General features: G+C 48.1%; 1 protein-coding gene across 5 annotated transcripts in view; it reads left to right on the top strand.

Annotated features, from left to right (window-relative positions):
* BPI (bactericidal/permeability-increasing protein) overlaps positions 1-15,534 on the top strand; it is a 49,518-nt gene that overhangs the window by 23,495 nt on the left and 10,489 nt on the right. For all 5 annotated transcript variants that reach the window (XM_013968842.2, XM_013968845.2, XM_013968840.2 and 2 more), the window contains 7 exon segments: positions 1,717-1,878; positions 3,308-3,371; positions 5,060-5,123; positions 6,573-6,664; positions 10,678-10,854; positions 11,874-11,933; positions 14,477-14,644. In XM_013968842.2, coding sequence (XP_013824296.2) covers positions 1,717-1,878; positions 3,308-3,371; positions 5,060-5,123; positions 6,573-6,664; positions 10,678-10,854; positions 11,874-11,933; positions 14,477-14,644 — 787 coding nt within the window.

Raw genomic sequence — 15,534 nt, forward strand, 5'->3', positions numbered from 1 at the left:
GAGCTACTGGGAAAATTTTTCACGAAAGAAGTTTTAACATGCTGCTGCTGCTGCTAAGTCGCTTCAGTCGTGTCCAACTCTGTGCGACCCCATAGACGGCAGCCCACCAGGCTCCCCTGTCCCTGGGATTCTCCAGGCAAGAGTACTGGAGTAGGGTGCCGTTGCCTTCTCCTAAGTTTTAACATAACTCTTGGTTAATAGCTGAGCATGTTCCACATCTCAATGCAGGACACAAGCAAGGCTGAGTTGGTACATATGGCTTAGGATGGACGGCTAAGTGAGACCTTCACTTTACCCCTTTATCAGTTAACAACTGCTGTGTTACAAACCATCCCAAACTCAGTGACCTAAAGCAAATCATATATCTCCACTTATGTATCTATGTGTTGGCTGGGGTTCCCTGCCAAAGGTTGGCCTCAGCTAGCGGTGGCCCTGTTCAACATGTATCTCCTCCTCTTCCCTGGACCAATGAATGGGCTACACAGAGCATATTCTTAGTGACAGCAGAGGTGCAAAAAGGGTAACCAGAAGCATATTAAGCCCTAGACTTTGAACTGGTCCATAGTCACTTCTACTCATATACTATTGGCCAAAACAAGTCACGTGGCCAAGTCCAAAGTCAAGAACATGGAAATACACACATATCCTCCCAAGATAGGCAATGGAGAGGGTATGGATGCAGGGAGGGTGAAAATTGGGGCAAATCATCCAAACTACAACTGTGAATCTAAATACTGGGCTCTCACTGCAGTGACTGTGCAGCGCTGATGGCAGCTCAGGCTGACCTGTCATTTTAGCAGCTTCTCCTTTGTGGGGAATCCAGGGAGCACACAGACCCTTTGATGAGGACAGAGGCGCAGATCTGCCCTTCGTTATAGGGACTGCTGATCTGTCATTCCCCACAATAAGCATGGCTTAATTTTTCTTTCTTTTTTTTAAGCTTTTTATATTAACAATACTGTTATAGTTTCAGGTGGACAGCAAAGGGACTCAGCCATACATATATATGCATCCATTCTCCCCCAAACTTCCCTCCCATTCCAGGCTCCCACATAACATTGAGCAGGATTCCCTGTGTTATACAGCGGAGGGAATTGCTTAATTTTTCATGTGAGCTCTTTCACATCTATCATTTCACTTACTAATCATAAACAAGTAAATAGCAATACTTCCTCACATTATAGAAGAGTTGACAAATTACATTCACATCCACTGTCTTATCCCAAACTCATTTCAGGAGGGAGTAGTTATTAACCCCATTTAATGAACAAAGTCATTAATTAATTAAAGACACGTCCCTCCCCCAAACTCAGCTTTCTGAAGTCATTCATTAATTAAAGACATGTTCCTCCCCAAAACTCAGCTTTCTAGTGGCAAAACTAGTGTCCCACTGCTGGTCCAAGGTCTGAGAAAGGAAACTGAAGCTCAGAGAGGTTGAGAAACACTCCTGGTCCACACAGCACAGGCAGAGGCTGAGGTAGTGGATAAGAGGAGGGTTCTGCCAGGCAGACATGGCTTCACACTTTGAGTTGGAATTCTGGTTCTGTCACCTGGCTGCTGTCTGACATTGGGCAAGCAGCCTTCTCTCTCTGAACTCCATCTCTTCATCCTGAGTGGGGATAATAGCAAAACCTACCTTCCAGCATTGGTGTGAAGTTTGAATGGCAGAGGGGAGAAAACGCTTGCTCCAAATCTCATCTTTGTGTTTCCCTTCAGCAAACTCGGCGGCAACTTTGACCTGAGTGTGGAGGGCATCTCTATTTCGGCGGGTCTGAGTCTGGGCTATGACCCTGACTCGGGCCACTCCACTGTTACCTGCCCCAGATGCAGCAGCCACATCAACACCGTCCGCATACGCATCTCTGGCAGCAGCGTGGGGTATGATCTCCTGGGGCTGTGGATGGGAGGAGGGATGAATGTATATGCACACTCAATCACTCAGTCATGTCCGACTCTTTGCGACCCCATGGACTGTAGCCCACCAGGCTCCTCTGTTCATGGGATTCTCCAGGCAAGAATACTAGACTGGGTTGCCATTTCCTCCAGGGGATCTTCCAGACTCAGGGATTGAACCCACATCTCCTGCATTGTAGGTGGATTCTTTACCACTGAGCCACCTGGGAAGTCCTGGGAGGGGGGACAGGATTATCCTAATCATTCTTGTATTCAGAAAGCACATCCCAAATGCTACTTCCATGCCAGCCTTGTCCCAGGTCTCAGATGTAAGGAAGGGACAAAGGTTCACAGATGGAATACACCCTCCCTGCCTTGAAGGGTCCCTTGCTCATTCAATATTCATTCAGCAAACATTTACTGAGCACTGCAGGGTCTGCACTAAACACTTTAATTGCACTGAGTTATACAGTCCTTATCACAAGCCTGTAGGCATTCATCTCTCCATCCAATTAACAAATATCAACTAAGAAACTGCTGTGCATGAGGCTTGTTCATTGCGTTCAAGAAAGGGCAGTGGTCACTAAAAAGCTGGCCTTGCTGACAGTGATTGGAGGCTTGATGGATGCCTAGCACTGTTCAGACATGAGCCTTATCCAATCCTGTCCACACAAAGACTCTGCGAGGTTAGTCTATTATTACCCCACTTTCAGAGGAGATCAAGGCACAGAAAGAATAGGAAGTAGCCTGAGTTTTCATACCTAATGAGAACTGAGAAGGAATTCAATCCAGGACTCCCAGCCCCCAGATTCTTAGCTTCACACTCCCTGTTCTCTTGAAGCTTCAGCCTGTGGAGAAGACAGACATTAATCAAATCATTGCATTAATGAATGGCTCACAAAGAATTACAAAAGGATATTAGAAGTAGGAAAAAGAGGAAAGTGTGGTGAACACATAGAACAGAAGGTTCTGACCTAGTCTGGTGGTTGCCCAGTTCTTTGATGAAATGACATTTGAATTGAGATGAAAAGAAGTAAGAATCAATTAGACTGGGGACAGTGGGTGTTTTGAGCAGAGTGAACAGCGTGCGCAAAGGTCCTGTGGTGGGAGGAAGCAGAGGACACAGGAGGACATGGCCGAACTGTGGGGCTGGAGGACAGAGAAAGAGGGAGTGGTGAGGAATGAGGCTGAGACGGGGCAGGGTTCCCGCTGTGGAAGAAATAACCTCATGACCAGTCGCTGAACACAGCAGAAGGAGGGTCTGATGGGGGGGTGTACAGAGTCGGAGCCCAGGGATGAGGGCGGTTAGGCCTCTTCGGAAGAGGGAGGAAGGCTTCCCAGATGAGGCAGCCTTCTGAGCACAGCCTGGGGAGTACCTGGAAAGCCTCACGCCTGTCCCCACATGTCAATCCAGGTGGTTGATCCAACTCTTCCACAAAAGAATCGAGTCTTCGCTCCAAAACTCCATGACCAGCAAGGTAGGAGGGGCTTAGAGTTTCAGCCCGCCCCCGTCAGAGTGGGTGGGGCCCGTGGTGTCCACAAACTTCACGCATTGCTGAACACTTCCGCTCTCATCTAGACCTCTTCAGCAGTTCCCTACAGCCCTTAGGGAGCACAAGTCCAGCTCTACAATGTGTCATGTCAATTTTCCTGGGAATCTAGCAAGAGACTAAGGTTCATGTCACGCACCCTCAGCAAACTTCCCCACGCTTGAGCCACCTCTGCCCTCCTCCACGTCATCCCTCCCTGCAGAGAAGCTACTGTTCTTTCCTGCTGAGCCCTCATACCCCTCCGGCCTGCTTCCTCATCCCCCACCCCAGAACCCCCTTGGTGGTGGTGGTGCTGCTGCTAAGTCGCTTCAGTCGTGTTCAAAACTCTGTGCAACCCCATAGACGGCAGCCCACCAGGCTCCTCCATCCATGGGATTGATTCTCCAGGCAAGAGTACTGGAGTGGGTTGCCATTGCCTTCTCCAATGCATGACAGTGAAAGTGAAGTCGTTCAGTCGTGTCCCACTCTTTGCGACCCCATAGACTGCAGCCTACCAGGCTCCTCTGTCCATGGGATTTTCCAGGCAAGAGTACTGGAGTGGGTTGCCATTGCCTTCTCCACCTTGGTGGTGAGCCCCACCCAGAAAATGTCCAGCTGATGAAGCTGCTAGACTAGAGTGTAGCCAAGCTATGTCCTGAGGCTGGAACTGATATAAGGACAGACACAGATCAGTGTGTCCCCCCAAGCCTGCTTTCACTCTAACCCCCATCCCCTACAAGCCAACTTCTTCAGCTGAGAAAAGGGGTGGTTTCTTGGGCTAGCTTCCCGTTAATAAACCATCAGCTTCCAGGAAACCCCAGAACCAAGCCAAGTGAGCTTGGGTTTTCTCCAGAGGGCAGTGGGGAGCCATTGAAGGTTTTAGGCAAGGGGATGACCTGGCCAGATCTGTGCTTTAGAACAATTAGTCTGGCTGCCATGAGAATGGCTGGAGGGGCCAAGAGCAGGGGCAGGCTTCTTGGGGAAACCAAGGAGGCTTGTGCAGTCTTCCAGATGGGAGACCTTGGTCTTCCAGTCAAAGACACTGACAATGTGGATAAGGAGATATCAACCATCTATCTGAAAGCACTCTGTCAAACATTAAAAGAAAAAAATACCCATGCATGGTGGTCAAAATGCACAGCAGAGTAGATTATAAAATGGGTTTTAGAGTCTGAGTAGGAAATAAAATGCAGATTGCATCTCATACAGTCATATGTATGCTCAGTTGTTCAGTCATGTCTGACTCTTTGTGATCCCATGGACTGTAGCCCACCAGGCTCCTCTGTCCATGAGGTTTTCCAGGCAAGATAACTGGAGGAGGTTGCTATTTCCTTCTCCAGGGGATCTTCCTGACCCAGGGATAGAACCCATGTCTCTTGTACCTCCTGCATTGGTAGGCACGTTCTTTGTCACTAGCACCACCTGGGAAGCCCCCATACAGTCATATACAGCTACTATTTCCAAGCTATATGTTGGACTCTGAGCTTCCTGGTGGCCAAAGGGAAAAGGGAAGGTTGAGTAGCTACATGATTTTCAAGGAAACATTCAAGACAAGCAAAACCTGTACAGATAATTATTCCCAAAGACATTGTCCACTGTAGGAAGCCTTCACTGATCTTCTCTTTTATTCTCCCAAGATCTGCGAGGTGGTGACTAGTACTGTGTCCTCCAAGCTGCAACCTTATTTCCAGACACTGCCAGGTAAGAAATGGGCAGGGCTAAGAAGGCTAGGGTGGAAGGGGAGGGGTGACCTGGGGTAGAAGGTAGAGGGGGAAGTTGGGGTAGAAGAGGGAGGGGAAAGTTGGGATAGAAGGGAGATAGGGAGAGTGTGATAGAGTCAGCAAGTTTCCTAGGCAGGCCTGGGCTTGGGTGAGAATAAGTAGAGCAGGTTATTTTCAAATGGTAATTAGCATCAGATCGCTTGGGGCCAGGTCCTTGTAGCAGGTCCAGGAGTTAAATGGAAGAGAAACCCTACAAGGTTTCCCTACAAACAACAAGTACCCACAACCCCCTGAAGCCAGAGATACATAGCTAATCTGAGATCTGAGGCTGGTCACTTCCCCTCTCAAGGACTCAGTTTCCATATCTTTGAAATGGACACAATCTTCTCTTTCCCCATGTGCGTGGTAAACTGTGAAGGGTTGCAGAAGGTGCAGGAAGACCCATCTGGCCAACTGTGTCATGTACCCATGACGTATGTCATGTACCCAGCAGTAATGTTTCCTCTTGGCCTCCCAATGCCGCACTGAGATCACTGTTTTCTGCCAAATTTACACCAGGAAACAGCCATGACTTGCCCAAATTCACAGGGCCAGTAAGAAGCAGAAATATGACCCAAATTCAGGTTTTCCTACTCCAGAGCCTGTGCCCCAAACTTCTACCAGGGCCACCTCCCCACAGAGCCTAGTGTGGCCTGCACTTGGTACTTGTCCATTTCAGATACATTTCCTTCTTCCGGGCACTGACCCAGCCCCTCCAGGTGCAGAGCTCATGCTGGGTGTATTCAACACAGTTGCAGGGTCCTGGGTTTAGCCTCACCGGGCAGGAAGAAGATTTTGGTTTGAGTCCCAGCCTTGTCACTCACGAGCTTTGCCATCCAGAACTAATTACGTATTCTGAGACTCAGTTTATTCCCTCTAACATGGGACAGCAGGGCTAAAGGAGAAACCAATATTCATTTAATCCTCATTGATTAATGCTGGAAACAGAGAAACCAATCAGACTTGAAGCCAGTTTGGGCTCAGCCTGGGATGTTATCACTGCAATAATGACCCCTTCTGGCTTTTGAACCCCTACCATGTACAGGGCATCTGCAAAGTCGTTAGTAGTACCCCATCCTACAAATGAAAACAGGTGGCTCAGAGGAAGTGAAAGGACTTGTCCAAGGTCACACAGAGTTCAATTTAAGCCCAAGTCATTCTGTTCCTTGACTCGGCTTTAGCCATGGGAAGGAGTTGATGTTTCTGTGAATGTGCGGTGTGGGCTCGTTTTCCTTTGAAGGGCGCTCAGGGAGGAGGGCTCCTTGGAGGCAGTGGGAATGGAATTAGCACTGCAGGTCTGTATTTACCTTTAGGAGATGCTGACTGCATCCCAGGCTCCAGAGATGCTGCCATGGGGAGCCAGCTCATGGTCCATCTGCTTTCCCCCTAGTGACAACCAAACTAGACAAAGTGGCTGGGGTCGATTACTCGCTGGTGGCACCTCCAAGAGTCACAGCCGATAACCTGGATGGGCTGCTGAAGGTGAGACTCATATCAAGAATCATACACCCTCACGCCATTGCCTTAGAACCCCCACACCTGGGGGCTTCCCATCATCCTTGGAAACAAATCTACAATGACCTCACCCCCTTCCTATCCATCCTCACCACTCTCCCCAGTCCACCTTCCATGCCTTATCCTGGCTCCAATCACACTGACTTTCCTGCAGTTCCTGAAATGCACTATGACTGCTCCCTCCCAAGGACCTTTGCACTTGTGCTCCTTCTAGCCATGAGGCTCTCACCCAGATATTGACAGCAGCGCTCTCTTCCCTCCTTCAAGTCTTTGCTCAAGTATCCTCTCCCTAGAGAAGCCCTCCCAGACCACCATTGCTAAAGCAGTACCCTCCTCCTCCCCTATATCCTGCTTTATTTTTCTCAGCAGCACTTATTACTCATGTACACAGACCACAGTCACAAGCCTGTCTCCCTCAATATGGTGAAAGAGAAGGGGCTGTGATTGCTTTGTTCTTTACCATACACAGCACCTAGAACTATGCTTGGTGTGTAATAAGTGTTCTGTAAATGTGTATTGGATGGATGGATGGATGTATGATTGGATAGATGGATGTATGATTGGATGGATGGATGGTTGAGTGGATGGTTGGATGAGTGGATGGATGGATGGATGGATGGACGGATGGATGGATGGATGGTTGGATGGATGGATGGATGGATGGATGGATGGTTGGATGGATGGATGGATGGATGGTTGGTTGGATGGATGGATGGATGGATGGTTGGATGGATGGATGGATGGTTGGATGGATGGATGGATGGATGGATGGATGGATGGATGGATGGTTGGATGGATGGATGGATGGATGGTTGGTTGGATGGATGGATGGTTGGATGGATGGAGTGAGTTAGTTTCATTTCATGCCACTTTCCCCCTCACTCTCTACCCTCCAACCAGGCTCACTGGCCTTGCACCTCCTCAACACTTCAGCTAATTTCCGCCTCAGGGTCTTCATCCTGTCCATTCCCTCTGCCTGGACTCTCCTCTCCTCCTTCCCCTCCTCTTCCCAGCCATCTTCTTCTTATCCTCCAGTGGGTCTGGGCTGCGATGCCCCAAGCAGCCTTCCCCCATCTCAACTAGAATATGTCCCACTTTCTGAATCCCCTCCAGATGTACCTCAGTCCCTCCACAACTGGTGTGTCTGTTTACTATTTGCTTGTTTTCTCTAAAATACATTTAATGTCCAAAAGAAAATGTAGAAACCACATAGGAGCAGAAGAAATAAATAGGAGGGAAAGAAGGGGGGAAGAAAAGAGAAGTTACCCTAATAATATGACTGAGACCTGTATGTCGACACACAAATTACACTTCTCCAACCCGCCAATCCTTTCCTCTGCTTAGACACAGAAAATTACACACACACACCCACACATGTAAAAGAGGCAGGAACAAAAATACACACATGTAGGCCTGGAAACAAATACACACAAAAACAACATATATAAACATATGTATGTATACAAGTCATGTTTTACAACTTTTAAAGCTACAACAGTGCAAGGTATACGTCTATCAATGAAATGTTCTCTCCTAGTCCTTTAACTGGTTCTTGGGTCTTTCAGTGGACAGCTTGTGATAAGGTACGCAGACAGTGCCCCCTCTTGGGATGTCTGAGCTCTTTCCATTTTTTCCACAAGTGTAACCAGAGCTGCCATGAATATCCTTGTAAGCTGGGTCTCTGCCCATGTTTGATTATTTTCTGGAAGTGAAATGGCTGGACCAAATGGTATACTTGTAACAAAATTTAAGTGATAAGATGGAACAAAGGATTAAAACAATGCCTGATTATCCCTAGCAAATGAGAATGTCCTGTTTACTGCCCCCCTCCACCCCCACTCGGGGCTCCTGCCCAGAGGTGATAGCTGTCAGCCATGGCGGGTATTAATCTGGTCCTGAGCATTCATATCGGAGAAGGCGATGGCACCCCACTCCAGTACTCTTGCCTGGAAAATCCCATGGACGGAGGAGCCTGGAAGGCTGCAGTCCGTGGGGTCACTAGGAGTCAGACACGACTGAGCTACTTCACTTTCACTTTTCACTTTCATGCATTGGAGAAGGAAATGGCAATCCACTCCAGTGTTCTTGCCTGGAGAATCCCAGGGACAGGGGAGCCTAGTGGGCTGCCATCTCTGGGGTCGCACAGAGTCGGACACGACTGAAGCGACTTAGCAGCAGCAGCAGCAGCAGAGCATTCATATACACTTACACGAAAGCCCATCTAGTTTTACTGAGAATCTGTTTGCATTGTTCTTCACTTGCTTTTCTCACCTCAGTTGAGTTCAGTCGCTCAGTCGTGTCGGACTCTTTGCGACCCCATGAATCGCAGCACGCCAGGCCTCCCTGTCCATCACCAACTCCCAGAGTTCACTCAGACTCACATCCATCGAGTAGGTGATGCCATCCAAGCATCTCATCCTCTGTTGTCCCCTTCTCCTCCTGCCCCCAATCCCTCCCACCATCAGAGACTAGTGATATATATTAGAGATGGTTCCTGGTTGGTACAAAAGTCCACCTGTTATTTTTATTTTTTGTCTTTTTTGCAGCTATTTTTAAGAGTTGCTCATGATATTTACTCTATAAGATGGGTGTCATGATCATTAATGGCAAATAATGATCCAAAAGTACGGAGAATATTACACATTATCACATACCCACTACCCAGATTTTAGAAGTGTTACTATTTTGTCATATTTAACTTTAATATTTTTTGAGATGAAATATTGTAGAAGTAAATAGCTGAGGCCCCCTTGGGGACCTTCTACCCCTCAGAGTATCACGCGGATGACGTCCCTATGTGTCCTTCTCGCCTGAGTTTTTATACTTTTGCTCTCTATCTCTGGTGTCAATAATTCTTATATAGTATGTTTTCTAGGCCTTTAATTTTACATAAATGGCTTCCCTCATAGCTAAGTTGGTAAAGAATCTGCGTGCAGTGCAGGAGACCTGGGTTCAACCCCTGGGTCGGGAAGATTCCCTGGAGAAGGAAATGGCAACTTTCTTGCCTGGAAAATCCCATGGACAGAGAAGCCTGGCGGATTATAGTACACGGGGTCGCAAAGAGCCATACACGATTTAGTGACTAAAGCACAATTTTACATAAATAGTATTCTAACATATGTATCCATCGACAATTTGCTATTTTATAACTCAACATTATTGTTTTTCAGCTAAGTGAATGATCTGTTTTTTGCAATGCGTAGCCAAATTGCTCTTCAGAAATGTAAACATATTCCCCAGGAGCCCATGAATACTCTCACCAAAAACTGGATAGTATCAGTTTAAAATACACACACATTTAAAACAATTTACCTCTCTCTTGAATATTTTGCTAATTTGATAAGTGAAAACAAACAGAATTCTCCTTGTTCTTTTAGGAGAATTTCTGCACTTATTTGCAAGGTTGAGGCAGAGACCATGGCATGGTTAGGAATGTGCTTGCCAGAATCCAGATGTCTGGGTTCAATCACTGACTCTGGCACTCACCCTTTTAAGTGAGCTTGGGCAAGCCACTTCACCTCCCCAAGCCTCAGTGTGTGTTTGTGTGCTCAGACACTCAGTCGTGTCCGATTCTTGGTGACCCCGTGGACTGTAGCTCACCAGACTCCTCTGTGGAATTTTCTGGGCAAGAATACCGGAGTGGGTTGCCATTTCCTTCTCCAGGGGAATCGTCCCAACCCAGGGATCAAACCTGCGTCTCCTGCATTGGCAGGCAGATTCTTTACCACTGAACCACCTGGGAAACTTCAGCATCCTCTCTTGTACAATGCAGGCAATCTCATCTACCACACAGCCTTGGTGGGGAAACACTTAGAAATTAGCACCAGGAGGCATGCAATGCTATTGTTAGTTTCAGGCCATGGCTTTCTCCTCTGTGAATCTGGGATTCGTATCCTTAGCCTATTTTTTTCCTGGAAGGGAGACATCGAATTGTAATTCTTGAAGGATGCTCAGGCTCACTCTGCTGCCTCTGCCCACAGGGTGAGTTTTTCAGTCTGGCCCACCGCAGCCCCCCACCCTTTGCCCCGCCAGCACTGGCCTTTCCTACTGACCACGACCGCATGGTGTACCTGGGCATCTCTGAGTATTTTTTCAACACGGCCGGGTTCGTGTATCAGAAGGCTAGAGCCCTGAATCTGACCCTCAGAGACGACATGGTAAGGCCAGATGGGAGTGAATTTGGGAAGAGGGTGCAGTAGATGGTCTGGATCTGAGTCTTGGTTCACAGCCAGGAACATCGAGGTCTGAACTCTGGAGTCAGCCAGACCTGAGTTCAAACCCCAGCTCCCCTTTTTTCCATGCCAGTGACCTTAGGTTGGTTATTCAGCCTCTAAGAACCTCATCTGTAAAACACTAATAATAGTATCTTCCTCCAAAAGGTGTAAGGAAGGTTGAATGAGCTATGATTACTTGGGCAGCCCCAGCACGGGTTTATGAGTGTGGAGGAAGTCCCCTGAGTCCTAATGATAACAGCTGACATTGACTGAGTCCCTGCTGTGTGCCAGTCTGTAATCCAGTCTTTCCATCATATCACCATTATGGTCATCATCCTCCAGGTCTTTGTCTCCATATCTGTGGCTGAGTCCTGCTCTGGGCCTCGGTTTGCCCATCTATAGAATGAGGAAATGACCATCCTCCCCAAAGTCTAGGGGCAATGGGACTCACCTTGCTCACCAGCCACACGGGGCTTCTCTGCTGCTCTCAGAAGAGATGCCAGATTCTCCCCCTCTATAGAGGCATCAAAGGGATGCTGAGCCCTGACTTGTCCCCCTGTGGAGATAAACAAAGACTATCCCAATGAGAACTCTTGCCTTTGGCAGACTCAGTGGCACACAGGGGCGGGGGTGGTGGTGGTGGTGGTGGGAACGCTTCATGTTAAATAAAGGGAGGGCGCTGGGTAGGCTCTTACAGAGGTTGTCAATATGGGCAAGCTGGAGGTGGGGCTAACAGAAGCCAGACATCTTATGTGATTGGATTGAAAAGCATATCTGATTTTTCCAGTGCAAAAGTTAGGGAAGCTGGCAGTCACTGACCATTCTGGGTCAGCATTCTTCGGTCATACGTGATCTGGCCACGGTTTGTTTATGTACTCATTCTCTCACCCCTCATATTGAATTTGCCCCCCAATGTATAACATAATCTTCCAAGATCCTTTTCTCTTCCTCCCTCGCTACAGATTCCAAAGGAATCCATGTTCCGCCTGACAACCAAATTCTTTGGAACCCTGATACCCCAGGTGAGAAAGGACTTGTTCCCCTTTAGTCATCTCATGAGGAGGCCTGGGGGGAGCTGAGAACAGCTCTGCTGAGAGCTGCCCCCGTTCTGATCAAGAGGCAACCCAGCCTGAGCCTGTGGACATAGCTTTGTGCAGCTCATCCCCAGTGCAGAGAAAGGCCCCAAGCACTCATGTGACCAGGTGTGAGAGTAGATCCTGAGGGCTCATCCATTCAACAGATAGTTTCTGAGTGCCCACTGCATTTCTGGGGCCCTGTGCAGGGCATCCAGCAAATCAGACCGTATTCCAGCCCTCCTGGAGCTCCCATCCAGTGGAGAGAGAGAAAATGATTGCTCAGACACCCGAAACAATAAAGAAAAACAACTCAGACTGTGATAAGTGAAAAAGTGAAAGTCATTCAATCGTGTCATATTCTTTACAACTCCATGGATTGTAGCCTGCCAGGCTCCTCTGTCCATGAGATTTCCCAGGCAAGACTACTGGAGTGGGTTGCCATTTCCTCCTCCAGGGGATCTTCCCGATCTAGGGATCAAACCTGGGTCTCCTGCAGCTCCTGCTTTGGCAGACAGATTCTTTACCATGGAGCCACCTGAAAAGCCCACCCTGGGGGTTAGGGCTTAAGTATACGAATTTGCTGAGCAGGCGGGACATAAACATTCAGTCCATAATAGCCTCTTTAACAGTGACACTTCCAGAAATTTCTATATAGACAGTACTGGTGTGGAGGAGCTGCAACACATAGAGGGGTCAGGGAAAGGGAAACTTCATTTGCATAGCAGTTGCATTCTTTTTACTCAGGCTGTGAGTTTACCTGGAGGAGGACTGGAGGCTAGCCGAGATGGGGGTGTTGTCAAAGCTCTCCTTTGTTCCTCCTTGAACCCTCTACTCCTCTCTAGGCTTGAAGGAAGGGAAAGAGCCAAGCTAAGGAGGAACACAGGATAAACACTCAGGGAGAGGGAACAGAGAGTGCAAGGAGTTTTAGACAGAAAGAGAGCAGAGTGCAATTTTTAAAGTTAATTTCAGGATACTTTTATTCCATCCAAAAAGATGTTTTGAATTATAAATCTCTTCCTGGGATCTATCTGGGTTTGAACTCCGGCCCTTACTTACTAGTTTTATGTTCCTGAGCCTGTTCTGCCTATATCTCAGTATTCTCACACATAAAATGCAGTAATAAGGGCTTCACGTCATAAAGCTGCGATTGATTAATTGAGTTGATGTATGTTGGAGAAGACTCTTGAGAGTCCCTTGGACTGCAAGGAGATCCAACCAGTCCATCTTAAAGGAGACCAGTCCTGGGTGTTCATTGGAAGGACTGATGCTAAAGCTGAAACTCCAATACTTTGGCCACCTCATGCAAAGAGTTGACTCATTGGAAAAGACCCTGATGCTGGGAGGGATTGGGGGCAGGAGGAGAAGAGGACGACAGGGGATGAGATGGCTGGATGGCATCACCAACTCGATCGACATGAGTTTGGGTGAACTCCGAGAGTTGGTGATGGACAGGGAGGCCTGGCGTGCTGCGATTCATGGGGTCGCAGTCGGACACGACTGAGCAACTGAACTGAACTGAACTGAATACAAAGACAGCGAGTCAGATTTGAGGAAAAGAAGTCCCTTCTGGGTGGAGTTAGAGGGCAAGTGGTAGAAGCGGTGCAGGGGGTCGGCATGAGGTGAGGTTGGCAGGATGCCAGGTGCTGAATTATACAGTCTTTACAATTTATTCCGAAAGCAATGGCTTCCCTGGTGGCTCAGTGGCAAAGAATCTGCCTGCCAATGCAAGAGACACAGGTTCAGTGATCCATGATCTGGGAAGATCCTATGTGCCGCGGAGCAGCTGAGTCCGTGCGCCACAACTATTGAGGCTGTGCTGTAGAGCCAGGGAGCCGCAGTGCTGAAGCCCGAGCGCCCCGAGCCTGCGCTCTGCAACAAGAGAAGCCACTGTAATGAGAAGCCTGTGCGTCACAACTAGGGAGTAGCCCCCACTCACCACAACCAGAGAAAAGTAGTTCGTGCAGCAGTGAAGATCCAGCACTGCCAAAAACAACAGTAGGAAGACACTGGAAGTGCTCCTGCAGGACCAGGACAAGATAGCATTTCAGTTCAGTTCAGCTCAGTCGTGTCCGACTCTTTGTGACCCCATGAATCGCAGCACGCCAGGCCTCCCTGTCCATCACCAACTCCCGGAGTTCACTCAGACTCACATCCATCGAGTAGGTGATGCCATCCAAGCATCTCATCCTCGGTCGTCCCCTTCTCTTCCTGCCCCCAATCCCTCCCAGCATCAGAATCTTTTCCAATGAGTCAACTCTTCCCATGAGGTGGCCAAAGTACTGGAGTTTCAGCTTTAGCATCATTCCTTCCAAAGAACACCCAGGGCTGATCTCCTTTAGAATGGACTGGTTGGATCTGCTTGCAGTCCAAGGGACTCTCAAGAGTCTTCTCCAACACCACAGTTCAAAAGCATCAATTCTTCAGTGCTCAGCATTTAGACACTTTTTAATCAGTGGCCTCTCCTGTCGGTCATCCCCTGTGGGTTGCAGGTGGCCAAGATGTTCCCTGACATGCAGATGCAGCTCTTCATCTGGGCCTCTTTGCCTCCAAAACTCACCGTGAACCCCAACGGCCTTAACCTCATCTTTGTCCTGGACACCCAGGCCTTTGCCATCCTCCCAAACTCCTCCTTGGACCCCCTCTTCCTGCTTGAGATGGTAAGCTGATCCCGGGTCTGAGCAGACAGGCAGCCCTGGACAGGGCTCAGAGCATTGCCCCGGGAGCCAGGGGGACTGGTGTAAAGCCTACCCAGACTCAAACCTGCACTGTGTGTCCAGAGCCACTGTCTTCTGACTTCTTCATTCCATTATTCATTCTGTGGTTGGCTTGAAACAGGTGTACTATTTCCAATCTGTTCATGCATACCTTTGGCTATTCAGTTATGCACTTGTGGGTTTGTTCATTCATTTATTTAGTCATTCAGTTATTCATTCAACTGCTAACTTGAAATCTACTGTATCTTTGCTGGTTCATACACACATTTATTCCATTATTCATTTATTATATCTTTGTTCAATGGATCATTCCTTTGTGTATTTGTTCTTTCATTCATTAATCACTTATTCATCCATGCCCGTCTTTATTTATTCCTTCCTTTGTGCATTTAATCCTTCACTTATTTAAGTTTTCATCCCATGGTTGACTTGTACATTCATTCATTTGATCACTCTGTCACTCCACAAACATTTGGTGGCACCTACTCTGGCCACTGGAGGTGAGGGCCAGACTGTCCCCAAAAGCAGGTACTCAGGTCTGTCCAACCTCAAGTTGAGACCCATTTTCCTCACTTTGCAGATTCAGTGGGTTCTGAGGGGGTCACCCAAGGTCACACAGACAGTGGACAGGAAAGCTGAGGTTGGGAGCCTTGGTTTTCTGAGTAAACGTTTGTTGAATGACTAAATAAATGAATGTGAAATAGAGCTGGCCTGGACTCCTACCTCACAGCCTGTCTCCTACAGCCCATGGGAGTGGCCTGGGAATCTGAACTGGTCCCAGAAGCAGGGGGAGAAAAATGATAATTGTTTGACAGTCCAGGACTCATAACAAG

The sequence above is a fragment of the Capra hircus genome, chromosome 13 (genome assembly GCF_001704415.2).
Source record: "Capra hircus breed San Clemente chromosome 13, ASM170441v1, whole genome shotgun sequence".
Classification (NCBI taxonomy): domain Eukaryota; kingdom Metazoa; phylum Chordata; class Mammalia; order Artiodactyla; family Bovidae; genus Capra; species Capra hircus.